This window comes from Lycorma delicatula, chromosome 1 (assembly GCF_047948215.1).
Source record: "Lycorma delicatula isolate Av1 chromosome 1, ASM4794821v1, whole genome shotgun sequence".
NCBI classification, from domain to species: domain Eukaryota; kingdom Metazoa; phylum Arthropoda; class Insecta; order Hemiptera; family Fulgoridae; genus Lycorma; species Lycorma delicatula.
This window is the reverse complement of record NC_134455.1, coordinates 337,570,656-337,587,780: the sequence shown is the minus strand read 5'-3', so window position 1 is coordinate 337,587,780 and position 17,125 is coordinate 337,570,656. Positions and strand designations below refer to the sequence as shown.

Sequence of the window (17,125 nt, the reverse complement as noted above, 5' to 3'; positions counted from 1 at the left end):
AAAATTTTAAAGAAAAACAAGCAAGACTGAATAAATTAAAAGTTCAAAGTTCATTTGAACTGAGTAATCAGTGCAAGAGTAAAATATTCAAGACAATGTGTATTTGAAACAATAGCTTCAAATTCAAAACAGCAATGTAACAGGAGATTAGAACATATTGTTTGTATCATTCACAAGTAAGACTGGAAGAAATATCAGGACAGTGAGAAAGTAGATTAGAACATGATTGTTTCTAATATTCACAAACTAAGGAATCAGAATAATGAGAAAGTAGATTAGAACATGACTTTATATCACTCACAAGTAAGACTAACAGAAACATCAGAACAGCAACAAAGAAACGCGATCATTTCCATCTGCAAATTACACTGAATTTTCTCTAAAATTAATTTCTGATACTGTTGGCAGAAGAAATTTTCAACCAAAGAAAAAAATGATCAACCTCAGGTTCAGGTTATATATGGAACAGCTTGTAACTTGCGTAGTAATACCACTAAACACATCATTAACACCAAGAAAAACTATCACAGATTGTTTCCGCTGACATGGAGCTGACTTGAATATCCACACCATTGAGGAATGAAGCAATTAAACATAGTAGCACATGATACATGTTAACAGACAACAAAAGAGATTCTCTCTCTCTCTCTCTCTCTCTCACACACGTTAACTTTGAGTATATAAGTTTGGAACTGTATATCTATGAAACAACTAATTTTCTACTGAAAACAGTATATACATGAAAACTTTTCACCACATTGCACTATCATCCTTAATGAATATATGTATGCAAATTTTGAACTCTGTAGTTTATGGAGAAGTAAGTTAAAAATCAATGACCGAGTTTTGAGCAACCCATCACTATATATGTATGACAGACATGAAGAGCAAGTTAAATAAAATCATATAATTATAAATAATAACCGAGGAAATTATGTATTCAATATGTATAAAATATTTGGACTTGATAAAAACAATACTTAATATGTTAAAATTTTATACAACATTGTATAAAATACTTTGGAGTAAATGCATAATATTGTGTAAAGAGATTACATTATAAAGAAAGTCAAAAAGAAAAAAAATAATTTAACAAATAGAAATTATGAGTGCATTTTTAGGGATTGCAATCGAGATATTTTAGTAAATCTCAAAGCAAATGAAGTAAAGTTAATACAACATACCATATGTACAAGGTCTGTTCAAAAAATATGTAGACTAACGTCATTAAAAAAAATGTACTTTATTTAGAAGTTACTTGTCTGGGTCCCCTTCAAAGTACTCTCCTCCCTGATGCACACACTTATCCAAACGGTTTTCCCACTTTTGGAAACAGTCCTGGAACGCTTCTTTTGTGATGTTCTTCAGTTCCTTAATCGCATTTGCCTCAATCTCGGGAATCGTCTCAAATCTTTCAAGTTTGGGGAACAAGAAGAAGTCACAAGGAGCAAGGTCAGGTGATTGGGTGGGTGGGAAAGAACAGTGATCGAGTGTTTGGCCAAAAACTCACAAGTTCTGAGGGCTGAATGGACTGGAGCATTGTTGTGATAAAAAACAAAAAATCAGTCTCAATCCAATGTCAAACTGCTGCTCTTTGTTTTTTCAATTTTAATGGAATTGTGCATTTTCAATTCTTGTCTCAAGGTGAAACAGTGAACCGTACTATAAGGCGTTTTACAACGGTTAAGTGAAAAAGTCTGCAAAAAAAGACCAGAGTTGTGGTAAGACCACAACCATGGTACCCTTCACCACAACAGTGCACCTGCACACTCAGCTTTGTCAATTCATCAGTTTTGTGCCAAAAATCATATGGTTTTCTTCCTCAGCCTCCCTACTCACCAGACCTGGCTCCTGACAGTTTTTTCTTATTTTCGAAATTAAAATCAGATATGAAAGGATGCCGTTTTGAGACTACTGATGACATTAAAGCAAATTTGTCACGGACCTTAAAAGCCATTTCAGATGAAGATACACAGGACTCCTTCATGAAGTGGAAACACTGCTGGGAAAAGTTTGTGAATAGGGAAGGGCAGTACTTTGAAGGGAACAAGACTAATAATTTTTTTAATTAATAATAAAGACTAAAAAATAAAGGTTGGTTATTTTCTGAAAAGATCTTATATAAAATATTACATTATGATATTTAAAATGTAATGTAGAAGTAAAAATAATAACAATTGATATTGAATTGAACTTAATTTGAAATCAATTTAATAGTGAAAAGTTAAATAGGAAGTAATATACCTTTTGCTGTATGCTAAGCTAACACAATGAAACTAAACAATCATCTCTAAAATTGTATAATGCAAAATTAAATTTTTCACCAGATAATTTATCAAACCAGTTGTGTAACACATTTATGATTTAAATTTATATTTTTTTTTATAAATTTAAACAATATTAATATTATTTTATTACTAACTCCACAAATATATAACTGTATTACATGATAATATTTTTTATAGAAATGCCACCATCAGTAAAATACAGCAGCCAAATCACCTAATTTAAAAAAAAAAAAATGTTATTTATATTAATCTATATTTAATAATAATGTCCTGCCAATTATTAATACAAATAAATTATTATTATGATATTTACAATCATACTTAATTTATAGGATCCATTTGGCATCAGTGTTCACCCATCTCATGTGGAGAATAATAATTATTTTACTTCTATTTAAACAAAGTTTATCTCTTAAAGTGTGGTACAATTTACCCTTTATTTAACTGATATGCGCGTATACCCTCCTTTTTTCTGTTATTTATATGTGTTTTTTTTTACCTACAAATTATCTAATTCACTAGGGCACATATATGAATTCAAACATACAGATAATCTGTAAATTAAAAGAGTAAATAAATAAGACATGGATATGTTTTATAAAATAAATATAATGTCTTGTTAAAATAAATATGAAGATAAATTCAAGAAAGCAACCCACAGATTTTTTAAAATACATAAGCGCTATTTTAAAAAAAAGGAGTTCTAGATGGGCAAAGACAAGGAAGATTTCCATTGATGCAGTTTTTAGTCATCTAAAACAATTCACAAATAATAAAAACAGTTTTTGCATCTTATTTTTATCTAGTATGAGATTTATTTCTTACTGGTTGATGTGCACGTGTTTGTTGTATATATGTGTGTGTGTGTGTGTGTGTGTGTGTGTATATATATATATATATATATAATTTTTAAATTTATTGTTTAATTATTTTTTCCTTAATTTCTCAAGTGAAATCTAGTACTGTTAGAAAGATAAACAATTAGTTAGTATGTGACCCTTATTTGTTTATGAAGATAAGACAGATGTGAATTCATATCTCCATTTTAATATGGACAAGAATATGATAGTATACCTAATCTTAGTAAAGCAATTAAATATAAATGTAGATTATTTCATAAAAGCTTGCAGAATACATACTACAGCCAAAAATAACAGTGGATTCAAATTGAATTATAAAAAAGAGAATCTAATAGAATTTTATGTTTCCTGTTTTTTCTTCTACTTAAGATTGAAATAAAATTTATACCTTTATAACTTAAAACTTTTTCTTTTATAAATTTATAACTTTTTTTTGCATGCTAGTGACATGATCAGTTTCCTTGTTAGAATTGTTCTTAATAATTAGATTGTAAATGATGTAATTAAGATTTATATTAAAACTAACAAAAGGCATGCACTTCATATAAAACTTTTTATATTAATACTTAAAATATAGCAATACTTGGCGGCAATATTATGTTATATATTGTTGTTACTGTAGTTAATATTTTTTTTTTTTTTTTGCAGGAAGTGCTTGGTGATAATGGGATTCTTTTGTTTCCTAGTGCTCCAGAAAGCGCTCCTTATCATTATGCACCTTTCTTCCGTCCTTATAATTTTGCATATTGGGCTATCTTCAATGTATTAAAATTCCCAGTTACGCAAGTTCCTTTGGGATTGGACAAAAGAAATTTACCTATTGGTGTCCAGGTAAATTTTTGTGCAGTTGATTCAAACACCAATAATTAAAGTTTCTTGAATTTTATGTTTAATTTTTATGTTTAATTTTATGTTTTCTTATCGAACAAAAAAAACTCGACAGTTTACAAAAAGTTTTTGCTTTAAATCTAAAATTTAATGGCCATTTCAATTGTAAAAAGTTACTATCATTATCATTAGATAATGATGAGGAAATAATATACAAAACAAAGTAAATAAGAAATTATAGAAAAAATAATAAATATTAATTATCAAATTAAGAGAAAAATTATAAAACGAGTTTTTTTACATTTAGAAAATAGAATCGATTTTTTAGATTGCCTAAAAGCTGTTGTCATTTTAGGCAATTGAGTTGGAAGCTTAAAGTCAGCTTTAAAACATCTAACTCACTGAAACCTCAAACTCAACATAACCTAATGCACCCTTATACAAAAGAGATTATAATAATGGAAATTATTTTTTCCAACAGCTTATAGGAATGCTAACTTGAATGTCTGACAGTTTCGGTTTATTCTATTAAATAGTTCTTCCATTGTTGCTATTTGTGTCCAATTACTTGACTACCTTTGTACTATGTAGCAGTAGATACTGACATGATCTCTTATTTATTCTATTTCCCCTTTTTTAAATGATTCGTGTTTGTATGTTCTACATTTCCCAGATGGTATTTAGTTGCAGGATTAATCTATTGTTGTTTATTCTTGATATTTTATGTGTTGTTTGTTACTGACTGTACCTCCAGAATTGTTTGTGATTAATTATCTTTTTCCTAATAGTGGTTTCCAAATCTTTTTACATGATGCATGCACTTCTTCCAAAGCTCTGTTGTGACTGCCTGTAATGTTTTGCATTACTCACAGGTTACATTAGAACTATTTCCCGTTTCATCTGCATCGGCCATATAGACTTTTGCTATTCTGCTTTATTAGCTGGTCATATTAATTATGGTTTTAATTCTCAGTAGGCGAATTGGTCATAAAAGTTTAATAATAATATCTAACTAATTTTTTGGTATTCCAAAAAAATCTTTACTGTGATTAATTCATATAGCTTTTAATAAAGATTCAAAATTTAAAATGCCACTAACAAGTTCAGTTTTGTTTTCATTAAGTCATAAAATAATGTCACTTTCACATCACAACTTGTATAGCTTTTAGTTTCTGAATCAAGCACTCTGGATTGCAGATCCTAGTTCTAGACATGAGCCAGTTTGGGTGGAAGAAGAACTAGCACTTGAATTGTTTTTCTAAATGTATAGTATTCATCTTACTATGGTAATCATCACTGAACGTTTTTCCAAAAAATATCCCACTTTTCTATAAACCCATCTTCACTTCCATTGTGTGCTTACACCACTTTACATCAGTATGAAATATTTTTAACTGGAAGCTCGCAGTTAGCGTATTCTACTAAGGAAATTGTGACAAATTATTACAACATTAATAGATTCAAATTGTACTGACTTGTTGAGTTTTTATTTTAGTATCTAATGTTTTTTTATACAGTTTTCTGTAGTTCTGTGTTAAAAATTAAAAGAAAATTGAGCATGCAGTCTTGGAATTTTTTCTGGATTTTTTTATAGTCAGAAACAATTTATTGACATAAAAAGTACATATTTTTTTGCTGAATCACACCAATTGTAAAGTTATCAATCATTATCTTTAATAGACTCATAGATGAAGTGAATTTCTTTTATCAAGTTTAAGGTTGCCTCAACATTCAGAGATTCTTTTCTTCTAGTTGTATTTTCTTGACCAAATCTAAACTAATGTCAAGGCATTCCAGTAAGCACTTAAAATCCAGATACTTTTTCCTTCTAGCTTGAAAAATAAACATTGCATAAAATCATGATAATCTCTTGTCTCTGAGAACGAAAGGTTCATGTTGACTGCTACTCAATGAATAAATTAATTTATTAATGTGAAAGATAAAGATAGTGTATTTTGTTGTCCCTTTGGAATTTGGACTTAAATAAATTAAACTAATAAATAAGTAAATGTAAACAAAAATGTCAAAAGTTTAGGTAGGAAGTTATGAATCATAATGTGGTAGTTAAAAATTATTGTTATTAACTGCAGACAAACTTATTGTGAAAATAATAATTTAGTTGTAGTAGTTAATAAATTTTTATGATTAATAAGCAATCTCCTACTACAATATAGAATTTCACAAAAATGAAAAAGGATTGACAATAAATCATATTTACATTTATTTACAAATAATAAATATAAACTGGTAATTATGACAGGTTAGTCATAGGATAACGATTTTTGTAAAATCAGTAAATACTTATGAAATTTATTATTCCTGTTAATTTATTATTCCTGTCTCAATAAGAAGTAGTTATAGTAAGTAAACAAGTAATGTGGCTTTGACAAAACAAACATTTCATCATCAGATAATGTTAGTTTCAAGTGTTGGATCCTTTTTATCTTTGTTAAAAAGTAACAGTGATGAGGAACTTTGTTTTAAAGTAATAAACATAAATGTAAATAATGAATATAGCATGAAATGGGAAAATTTAAAAGGTCTGGTGATTCACCATGCTCAAGTGTATGAAGTGAAGTGACATAATGAACATCTCATGAGGCAGTAGCAAAATATAAACTGAAGTGCCTTATTTTGAACACACCATAGAAAAATTACTGGATGACAACTGTTTTTATTTTCCTCTGCAATTAGATTGATTTCTAACATACATATACTAGAGTTTAGAACAGAAATTATTTAAGTAAATAATATGAACTGGGGAATAATATCTTTTATTAACTTATTTTTATAGAAAGAATTAACTACTTAATGTGAATAAATCACATTTATACTTTCTTTACTTGATAATAAACAAAATAAATATAGCAGTAGTTTGAATAACTACAACTACTAATAGTTAAAAACTACAGGAATCAAATTATTTATAATTAAAAATTTAAACTAATTATAACAATAATTATTTACATTGTTAATCAAAGTACTATATAAACTCTTGAGACTGCACTTACTCACGCATAATATAAAATATATATTTGGCAACAATGTTTCAGTAATAAAGGAGTGTATTTATTTCTGCAATTTATCCATATGCTCCAAATATTAAACTTTAAAATAAAAACTAATAAAAACATTCTGTTTGACAATAGTTTTTGTAAAAAGTAATACTCATCAGTTTAAAATAACGACAAAGATATATAGAATCTTGGTCCTTCTGTCTTGTAGTCTCTAGGATAAAAGGTTTACAAATTGAGTAACTGATCATAAATGATTAAAGGTGCGGAACAAAGATTTAGGAGTGATAAATTTAAAAAATGGGCTACCTTGTGTAAAATGTTGAGCGGGATTGAGGCTGTAGTCTTTAATGAAAAGACTACTGCTGTTTTCTTTAATGAAAACCAATCAAATTCAAGTTAACGCATCTAAAGAATTTAATAATGGTGTCTTTATTAATCTCACAGCAAAAACATAACTTAAAAAATTAATAAATAGTAAAAAGTCAATATTGCCCAATATACAATAAAATTAAAAATTAAATAAAATAAAATTTGATCAGGCTTTTTTAAAACTGAGTGAATATTTTATTTTTTATAAGGCATTGTCAAACTTGAGTGCATGTAATGTCTGCACCAGCAGTACTATTGCCTACCTGAAATAAATTCTTCAAATTATTTTCTAAATTTATAGCTTTATAATAGTATATTAATGTTGTTACCACATATATGCCGAACTTAATATTGGCGGATGGCAACAGTAGCAACTCAGATGTCAGCAGGAGTACATGTACGTGCTGGTACAAGTACCCTCCCACCATGCAGATGATGGTGCAGTTCTCCCACTGTAGCGGCGCTATGGCCCCACCACTCTCAGGCTCCAATAAAAGAGCGTGCACGAGAGTGAATTTTCAATTATCATCAACCACCACCTCGAGAAGACCAAGAAGAAGATGAAAGAAGACAGAAGAAGTTCCCTGGTTGCCTCAACGTGGGACCTCCTGGCAGATGCCAACATCCCTGCCGGAGCAGCAGGCTTGACCAACCTGCCAAGGGAGCCGCTGGATGTAGCTGCTACCTTCCTGCTCCAGCTCGCCCTGGTCTGTGGACTGAGAAGCAGGAGCTGGCCCAGTGTGGGATCACTCAGGGAGAACCGCCTCAGCCACACCGGCGAAAGACAACCAACGTGGACCTGATACTGCAGGGCTCTGGGAGCCACTGCTTTGATGCTGTAGTGGGGACCCAATTGTCGCTGAGGGGAAGTCCAGTCTGATTTCAATGGACAAGCCTTAACTCTCCGACTACTACAACCAAGTCGACTTCGCTGGAGACCAGCTTCCAGACTCAACAGCTAACTCAAAAAATGGCCCTTTTCAGGGCTATCACAAGGTTATAAATTACAATGTACCATCGAAGCCATTCAATGACAATATTTAATGAATAGAGTAGGTATTATTTGTAGCTGCCTTCACGCTCTTTAAAATCCAAATCTTTTTATTTTAATAAAATTTTTCACACTGTTATGTTTTCTACTCTGCTCAAAATTTTATTCATCAATAACTTTTTTTAATGATGGCCTTGTCCACCAGTAAAAAAGTGCTCTTGAGTTTATTAGCAGTTCCTCAACATTTTTATATAACCATCCCTTACATTTTCTATATAAATTATCCCTCATATCTTGTTTATCAATATTATTTAATCGAGGATGGAAGAGTGTTATACACTACACATCCATCAGAAAACACTAATTACTGCATAATTTACATAAAATAAAAATTTGCATAACTTTATGTTTCAACATCTTAGTGATAATCTCAAACTATAGTTTTAGTGTGAGTTAGAATGAAATGATTATATTTTTTTCTGTAATCTATCTATTCTATTCTGTATTCACTAATATGGACCCCTGTCCAAATTAAAGAGAGGGAATTTTGTCCAAATAAGTGAGAATTCAGAGTTAGCAGTATCCAAAGTAACAAGGTTAATTATGTTTACTGAATACATTATAATAATCGGTATATTTATATTTCAGGTAGTTGCAGCACCATACAAGGATCATCTATGTATTGCAGTGGCTCGTGAGCTAGAAAAAGCATTTGGTGGCTGGGTATCGCCATTTTCTTCAGACATGAAATAAAAAATTGTAAATGAAAAATAAAAACAACTAGCTTTATATGCATATTGAAGTGTGGAATTGTTTTATAATTTACATGTGCATACTTTTTTAATTTTTTTTATAGAAATCTGTTACCTTTCAGTTTTAGGGTTATTGTTAATGTATACAATTTTATATTTTTCTTTTACTTTGTATTTTTGAGAATCAGTTATGGCAGTATTTACATAATTTATTTTGAGAGTAAAGTGATACAATGTAAGTAATAAAATGATACAATATTAGTGATAAAATTTTCTTGTAAGATAATTTTTGTAATCTTTTGTGCATGGCATTAAAATTGTGCAGAATGTTTTGATCTAAGGCTCGTAAATTCATTTTCATAGTTAGTGATTTTATCATCATTTACCTTAAAATTCAGATAAATTTATGCATATTTTTAAACATAATTGTCCTACCTACAGAGTCTCAAAGTGGATTTTTTATTCTGTTCTGGAAACTGTTATAGTAATTTTTAATTTTGGAAATATTTAAAAAGGTTTCGCTTGAAATATTTTTTTGTTTCACTGGTTTTTTGATTCTGTCGCCATGAATAGCACAGAAATTTCATTTAAACATTTTTTAATATTAAAAACTCACATTGGAAAATTTACAATATTCATGTTGTTATCCTTATCATCCAATTTTAGATATTTTGTACACAACCTTGTCAGTGAGCTGTACAAGTTATCTTTACTGTAAACCTCCTATAGAAACTGATATAAATAATGTCACAATAAACAAAATTGACTGACAATTGTCTTGTTATTGACCTTATTATTAGTTCTGTTCACTTTTGAGGATTAATAGTAAATCTAATACTGTGTTTTAAATCAGTTATTTTGAAAAGATCACCAAGATTTAAATCGTAGCATTTTTGCCCATTTTAAATTATTTTCAACGTAGTTGTTAAAAAGTTTTCTTGTCTTTTTTACAATTAGCAAACGTGTATTGAGTACATCATTCACAGTACCATGCCTCAATGGTAAAAGTCTTAACATTTTGCCCACCTTGAACTTACATTTAACAAAATAAATGGGTAGTGAATTAGAAGATTAAGCAGAATAACATAAATAATAAAATAATGATCTATTTTTGAACTAGGAAACCACAGAGTTTGAACTCAATTTATACTGACTTAGAACATAAAAATAAAATAAAGAAAATTTTACATTTCGAACAATGGACAACTTATTATTTAAAATTGAGCGAGCATTATTAACTACTAGTTTATTTACTATTAGTGGTAGTGTTCCTCTAGCAGTAATATTTATATTTCCAATCCAGACTATGCTGAGCTGTTATAATTCGTCCATGGCACCATTGTAACTGTAGCAAATTTTCCTGCTAAATGTGCTATAAGCACCTTTGTCCCAATTGTCAAATTTTCTTAATTTTTTAACTATTTATTTCTAATTTATATTTCTTTATTATTGTTGCGACGTCAACGGGACGTCCTTGGTTAACAGTGTTGTGGTAGATTTTAGAGCGAGGGTGGACTATATGTGTTCATAGGTGATGAAGAAGAAAACACCTTGTTGGTTATTGAAGGATTGTTTAATTGTACGCCGTCTTGGTGGTTTAAAATAATTTTGTAACATAACACTTGTAACTTATAACTTAACGATAAAGATAGCAAACATAAACTAAATAAAACTTAAAGTAATGTTCATCCGAACAAGAATTGAGAGTGTCCATCCAAACATGACCGCCTGGGTCAGGTATGAGTGCAGACTGGTTAGAAGACGCTACGTACAGTGCTCAAGGGAGCAGCTTGTGACATACAGAGGCATGATGGTCTGGCGGCCATAGTTTGCTATAGGCACCCTAGCCACCACTAGGTTTCAGCACCCAATGGCAAGAGGGGGTGAAAACTTATAATTATAATTATTATTATTATTATAATTATAATTTTTATAAAAATTACAATGAAATGACATTAAAAGAAAAAAAAATCATTGATTGGATTTAGAATGATTCACATCATCCCAATCATCTAAATGTGGAATAATAATCAGTTTATTAGTGGCTCTTTTTATGGTGGTGTTGTTTGTTATGTCTACTAGTCTAGTGAGTCCATCCTTGCCTGAATGCACTTGAACTATTACTCCTAATCTCCACGTAAGTGGGGGAAGGTTATTTTCCTTAATTATAACCAGATTACCAATGCAAATGTTGGTATTTGAAACCTTGCACTTAATTCTCTGTTGTAGAGAACGTACGTAATAATTAGACCATGCCTTCCAAAAATCTCTTAGTAATTTTTGTGTAAGCTGTCACCTAGTGAGCTTATTTATGTTAATGCCTGAGAAATCAGATTCAGGTAAGGAAGTGAAAGGAGCAAAAATTAAAAAATGTCCAGGAGTGAGTGGAGCGGAATCAGAGGTGTCAGATGAAGGTAAATATAATAGTCTTGAATCTAAACTTGCCTCTATTTGGATTAACAGGTTAGATAATTCTTCTTAGTTGAGAACAGAATTTCCCATGACTCTTCGCAGGTGAAACTTCATGCTCTTCACAGCGGCTTCCCATAAACCACTCCAACTAGGAGAGTATGGAGGAATGAAGGGCCATTTTATGTTGTTAGAGGTGCAGAAAGATTTAATTTTGAAATTAGCGGTATCAGTTTTAAGAAAATCATACATTTCTTAAATTTGCACTGCAAAAGTTTTTTCCATTGTCAGAAAAAATATGAGAGGGCAATCTTTGTAGGGCAGCGATACAGCTTTCTGTTGATAAATCAGTCACAAGTTCAAGGTGTACTGCCTTTGTGCTGAGAAATATGAACAATGCGATGTAAGCCTTAATAGTCGAAGGACTGGTAGATCGAGTATGCCACCCACCTTGACAGATAAGTTGGGCCATCATAATCAACACCAGTTGACTGGAATGGTCTGGATATTGTGACTTTTTTTGGCAATTGACTCTGAGGTTGAGCTCTAAAGTGAAAACAAGGTAAACATTTACGTATGACAGAGCGAATTATGATTTTGGAATTGACGAACCAATATTTTTGTAAAAATTCCATTTTTCTGCTAATGGAGCAGGAAGACCTTCATCCCAGTGAAGGTTGGCACACTTTGAACGGAACGATTATAGGAGCAAGTAGTCCTAAAGGATCGAACAATGAAGAAATGATTGACAAAACAGAATGCTGTAAGAAGTATTCTTATCCCTTGGTTTGAATTGATAAATGAAATCATCGCCTTGAGAATTCCAAAATAATCAAAGTGTCTTGATATTTTCATCCTTATCTGATTTGATGAAAGAATAATCAGAATTGTCAAATATATCTGGAATGTTGGAATGGCATTTATGTAGTGAAAGTCCATATTTGTTAAGCAAATATGAAACATTGTATAATTGTTTCAACTGATTGATGTCACAACCAGTGAGAAGATCATCGACATAAAAATCTTGCTTAATTACTTGGCAAGCTTGAGGAAAAGAGACTTAATTTTGATTGGAAATTTCATTCAAACATCCTGTTGCTAGAAAACCTGAAGGTGCTAAACTGTAACTTATAGTAACTGTCTGTAACTTATATAGAATGATTGATGAGTTGGTATCATCATACCAAGAATTCTTTGTAACGAAATATTTCAAGGATTAATGCGAATTTGTCTGTACATTTTAGGAATGTCTCCTGATAAGCACGTAGCTGTAAGTTCGAAAACAAATTATAATTGAAAATAAATCTTGTTGTACTACTGGACCTGTAGCAAGAATTGAATTGAGTGATTGGCCATTTGAAGTTTTCGGACTACCATTCAAATACTACTCTGGTTTTGGTAGTGGTGGAAAATACACTAAATACTGCGTGATGAGGCAAATAAAAGGTTTCAGATGGAACCTTGGACTGAAATGAATCTACAGGTTGCATATGATCCAATTCTTGTTATTCCTTCATGAAATGGAAATAGTCTTCCTTGAGTTTAGGATTTTTCTTAAATCTACGTTGTAATAAATTGAAACAATGTTTGGCATTTGCATAAGAATCTCCTAAGTATAATTTCCCTTACGAGGAAGAAACACAACAAAGCTGTCTCATTGATCATGAAATGTTTTTCGCAGAAAGATTCCTCTTTGGTTGGTAAACGATTTTCTATCCCTTCAGATCTCCAAAATGATTCTAATTGAGAGGAAAGCTGTTCACTACTAACAAGAAGTGATATTGAATTTGAATTGTTTTTCTGCTTACTAGATTTAGTAGGAATTAGACCAGAAGTTATGAAACCGAGACGAGTTTCTTGAAGTATGGTATGATTAGAATTATGCATTAATTGAACAGGCTTAAGTAGAGAACCTAGGAGAATGTTGATTTTCCCAGTAATATTAAAATGAGGATCAGCGAGAAAGAATTGACAAGAAATTTCCCAGTCAGTTATGCTTACAAAATGATTGGGTAACAATCCTGTAATGGATGGCATTACATGACATTTCATGTTAAAATTAAAATCTTCATATCTACAATTAATATTTAAATCAATACTTAGCTTATATTTAGTAACAACATTGCTAATACCTGTGATCGGCACGAGAACAGGTTTGGTTTGAAGCCCAAGTTTGGAGGCAAACCTTACAGTAGAAAATGAAATCATTGAAGCAGAATCAAGTAAGATTCTAGCTTGGATGAAATTACCTTTTTTATTCTTAACGTTAACTATTGCTGTTGCAAGTAAAACAGATTTGTTAGGTTCTGATTTTAAAGTACAATATGAACTATTAACTGGAGGAGCTTGACTCGGCTTAGACGATTTATTTGCAGCGTTTTATCTAAATGAATTAGTGTATGATGTTTTCGTGAGCATTTTTTACATTTATGATTGCTTGGACAATCCTTGACAATATGTTGTTTACTGAAACAATTAAGACATAAATTTTCTTGAAACACTATGTTTGTTCTTTCGTTAACACTTAAAACTAATCACATCGATACAATGGATGGTTGCTAGTTTTACATAATGTACACATGGAATTATTAGAATTAATTACGTGAAACATTTTTACTAGAACTAGGGTTTGAATAATCATATTTTTTGCCGCTAAATCCTACATTAGACGGCTGTGGTTTTTGATTACCTTGAATCATGTCTATGGATTCAAGTAATTTACGTTTATATTCTAAGAAAGACATAAGTTATTCTAACTTGGGAATCATCACCTTCTAATGATTGTTCCCAATTTCTAAAAGTATTTAAATTTAAGTTTTGTAAAATTAACTGTATTACAATAAATTCTAAATAGTCAATATTTAGATTTTTCAATGCATTAATGTTTGAATTAACTTGGTCAATGAACTCAGATAAATTTTCAGAATTTTCCTTTTTTAATGGTTTTAAATTAACAATTTCTAAAGCATGTTTAGTTGCCATTAGCCTTTTGTTATCATAACGAGCTTTAAGTAATTCTATTGCAGTTTCATAATTTTCAGACGTTACTGATAAATTTTTTATTACATCAAGAGCATTGCCTCTTAAAAAAGTTGTGAGGTAATAAAATTTTTAACATTAGAAAATTCTTCAAGGTTATGAATTAAACTATTAAAAAGATCAAAAAATTTATGCCAAGCTTTCACATCACTGTGAAACCGCAAACAATAATAATAATAGTAATCACAACCACAACAACAATAATAATAATAATAAGCAGTAATTTACATACAAAAACAAAATTTAAAGAAATTGTCTGAATTTATTTACAGGTAGTTAAATACTGAAAATCAGAATTCCTTGACAAAAGACATTAGCATGACCACTAGTGTTAACACTCAACCACTAGTCTTGTATTAACAATAGTGCAATAGGTAAGACAAGTATAAAGTTCTTTTACACAAATACCTTTGTTGTTCACAAATAAAACTACCCTATCAATATATAAATGAAATTTATTTAGTACATTATCTCTTTCACTTATAGTCTAACAGTAACTTGTGATGTCACCTTAATCACGTCAAATTTAATTCACTAGAAATTTGCTCCTTCACTGATCTCACTTAGAACTCTATCATAGCACTCTCTCACAGACTTATGTCTTGCAAAACTGATTTCAGTTAGTCTTCCCCAGAGGATTTATACTCCTATCCTCTTTATCTGCAGGAGCAGATCCCAGTTGAGCATGAGAACGATCAGCTGAACCCTTTCATTCCCATGCATTCCTAACCTAGGTTCAGTAAAACTTCTCACGGAACATCTGTTTAGGTTTATCAGTGGGCAATATTACAAAGGGAGATTTTACGAACCTGTTACCTTTACTAAAAGGGTTTCTTTTAGCCTCTTTGGATTCCTCCCATTATTATATTTTTTGCTACGTTCTTCTTAATTGGCAGGAATCTGTTACTCAGGTCCATTATATTGGTCTTGTTACAACAATCCTGAAAAGGGGCAACAGCAATAGTTGCTGAGGACCCCAACAAATAGATGGTAAATATTAACTGTAACACATTTAAAACTTAGCTGTCCAAGGTTTTGTGATCCATAATCCATTATGGATCATGGATATTATGATCCATAATATCCATATGCAAATTCACTCAATATGAGAGCTGGAAGCTTACATGTAAATTAAATTTATTTATTTATTATTTGCATATTATATTCAATTTATGAAACAAATTATCGTAATACGAAACTAGAAACTAAACTTCCTTGACACAATAACAAAAGAGAAGTTTGCTTAAAAATCAATAAATCACTAAGGAGGATATGTAGGATTCAAAATTCTTCTAATTTTGACCGTTATTGTTTTTTCTAATTTTGGCCTTTATTGTTTACCATTTGATGTACCCATGTGTTGTACGTATATGTATGTTATTTTTTTGGCTTCGTAGTTAGAATTAATCATATACATGATTCTAAATGGATAAGCTATAGTATTTTCAGTATCGATTTATTTGTATCGAAAATAGTTGTTTTAAGATCTACTACAATATTGAATGAATGAATTACAATAATAAAACTTATTAATTCATTTTATAATTATTACAAGACTGACTAACATTAGAGCATAAGACAAATTCATTTAATTAAAAAAAGTGAGAATTTATTTATAAAGAATAAAAAAGGGTGAATATTTATAAAGTGTAAGAAAAAAGAGTAAGAAAAAGTGAAAAATTTTTATTTTTAATATAAAAAAAGGAAGATATGAAACCTACGTCTTCACATAAATAATTTATTATTTATGTATTATATTTATTCAGTTTACGAAACAAATTATCGTAATACAAAACTAATCTTCCAACAAAATATCAATGGATTCTGATGACCAAAAATGTTGAATAAATAATATGCCATCTTGGTTCAATACCTCAGTTAGGTTTAACTATCCTAAATATTTTATTATTTGCTGGTTCATTCAAATATATAAAAAGTCTTTATTTCATTTATAATAAAAATAATTTTTATGATCTTTGAACTTTTAATTCATATACAGGTGTTTCTAAAATGATGGGCTGGCTACATTTTTTCAGATTCTACTTAAAAAACTAAACAAAAAATATCTTTAGGAAAAATGGCAATTTCTCTTTCATTCTCCCCCATCCACCATTTTGTTATTTTTATATAATAATTTATATCTCAAGTTCAGATAGATGAATCACATTAATATTTGGTTAGCATTTGGTAATATTTTTAAAATTAGCAAAATATCAGAACTTAAAAACCTTTGCACATTACAAAATGGCAGCTATGTTTATTTTTCAATCCATTATATCTCCATAAATATTGGTTTTATCAAAATTGAAATTATTTGCTAAAATATTAAGCCTTTATTTTGAACAAAATGATGTTTATTTTTTTAAATTGGTTAACAAATAGTCGAGTTATGGGAGAAAGTTGATATAATTTTGTTTCATAATTAATAAGGTTTATTATTGTGAGAAAATTATTACTTAATTCGATACTAATTTGCAATACTAGAATTAACAGTAAATAAAAACAATTAATATTTTATCAAATTGAACGTAAAGTGGTGGACATGAAAACAGACACATAATTACATCAATTT

At 30.0% G+C, this 17,125-nt stretch overlaps 1 protein-coding gene across 3 annotated transcripts in view; it reads left to right on the top strand.

Annotated features, from left to right (window-relative positions):
- The window catches only part of LOC142334306 (fatty-acid amide hydrolase 2), a 90,841-nt gene extending 81,382 nt beyond the window's left edge, over positions 1-9,459 (top strand). For all 3 annotated transcript variants that reach the window (XM_075382233.1, XM_075382234.1, XM_075382232.1), the window contains exons 10-11: positions 3,797-3,979; positions 9,002-9,459. In XM_075382233.1, coding sequence (XP_075238348.1) covers positions 3,797-3,979; positions 9,002-9,106 — 288 coding nt within the window. In that variant the 3' untranslated portion in view covers positions 9,107-9,459. The remainder of the gene's footprint in view (positions 1-3,796; positions 3,980-9,001) is intronic.
- The last annotated feature ends 7,666 nt before the right edge of the window (positions 9,460-17,125 follow it).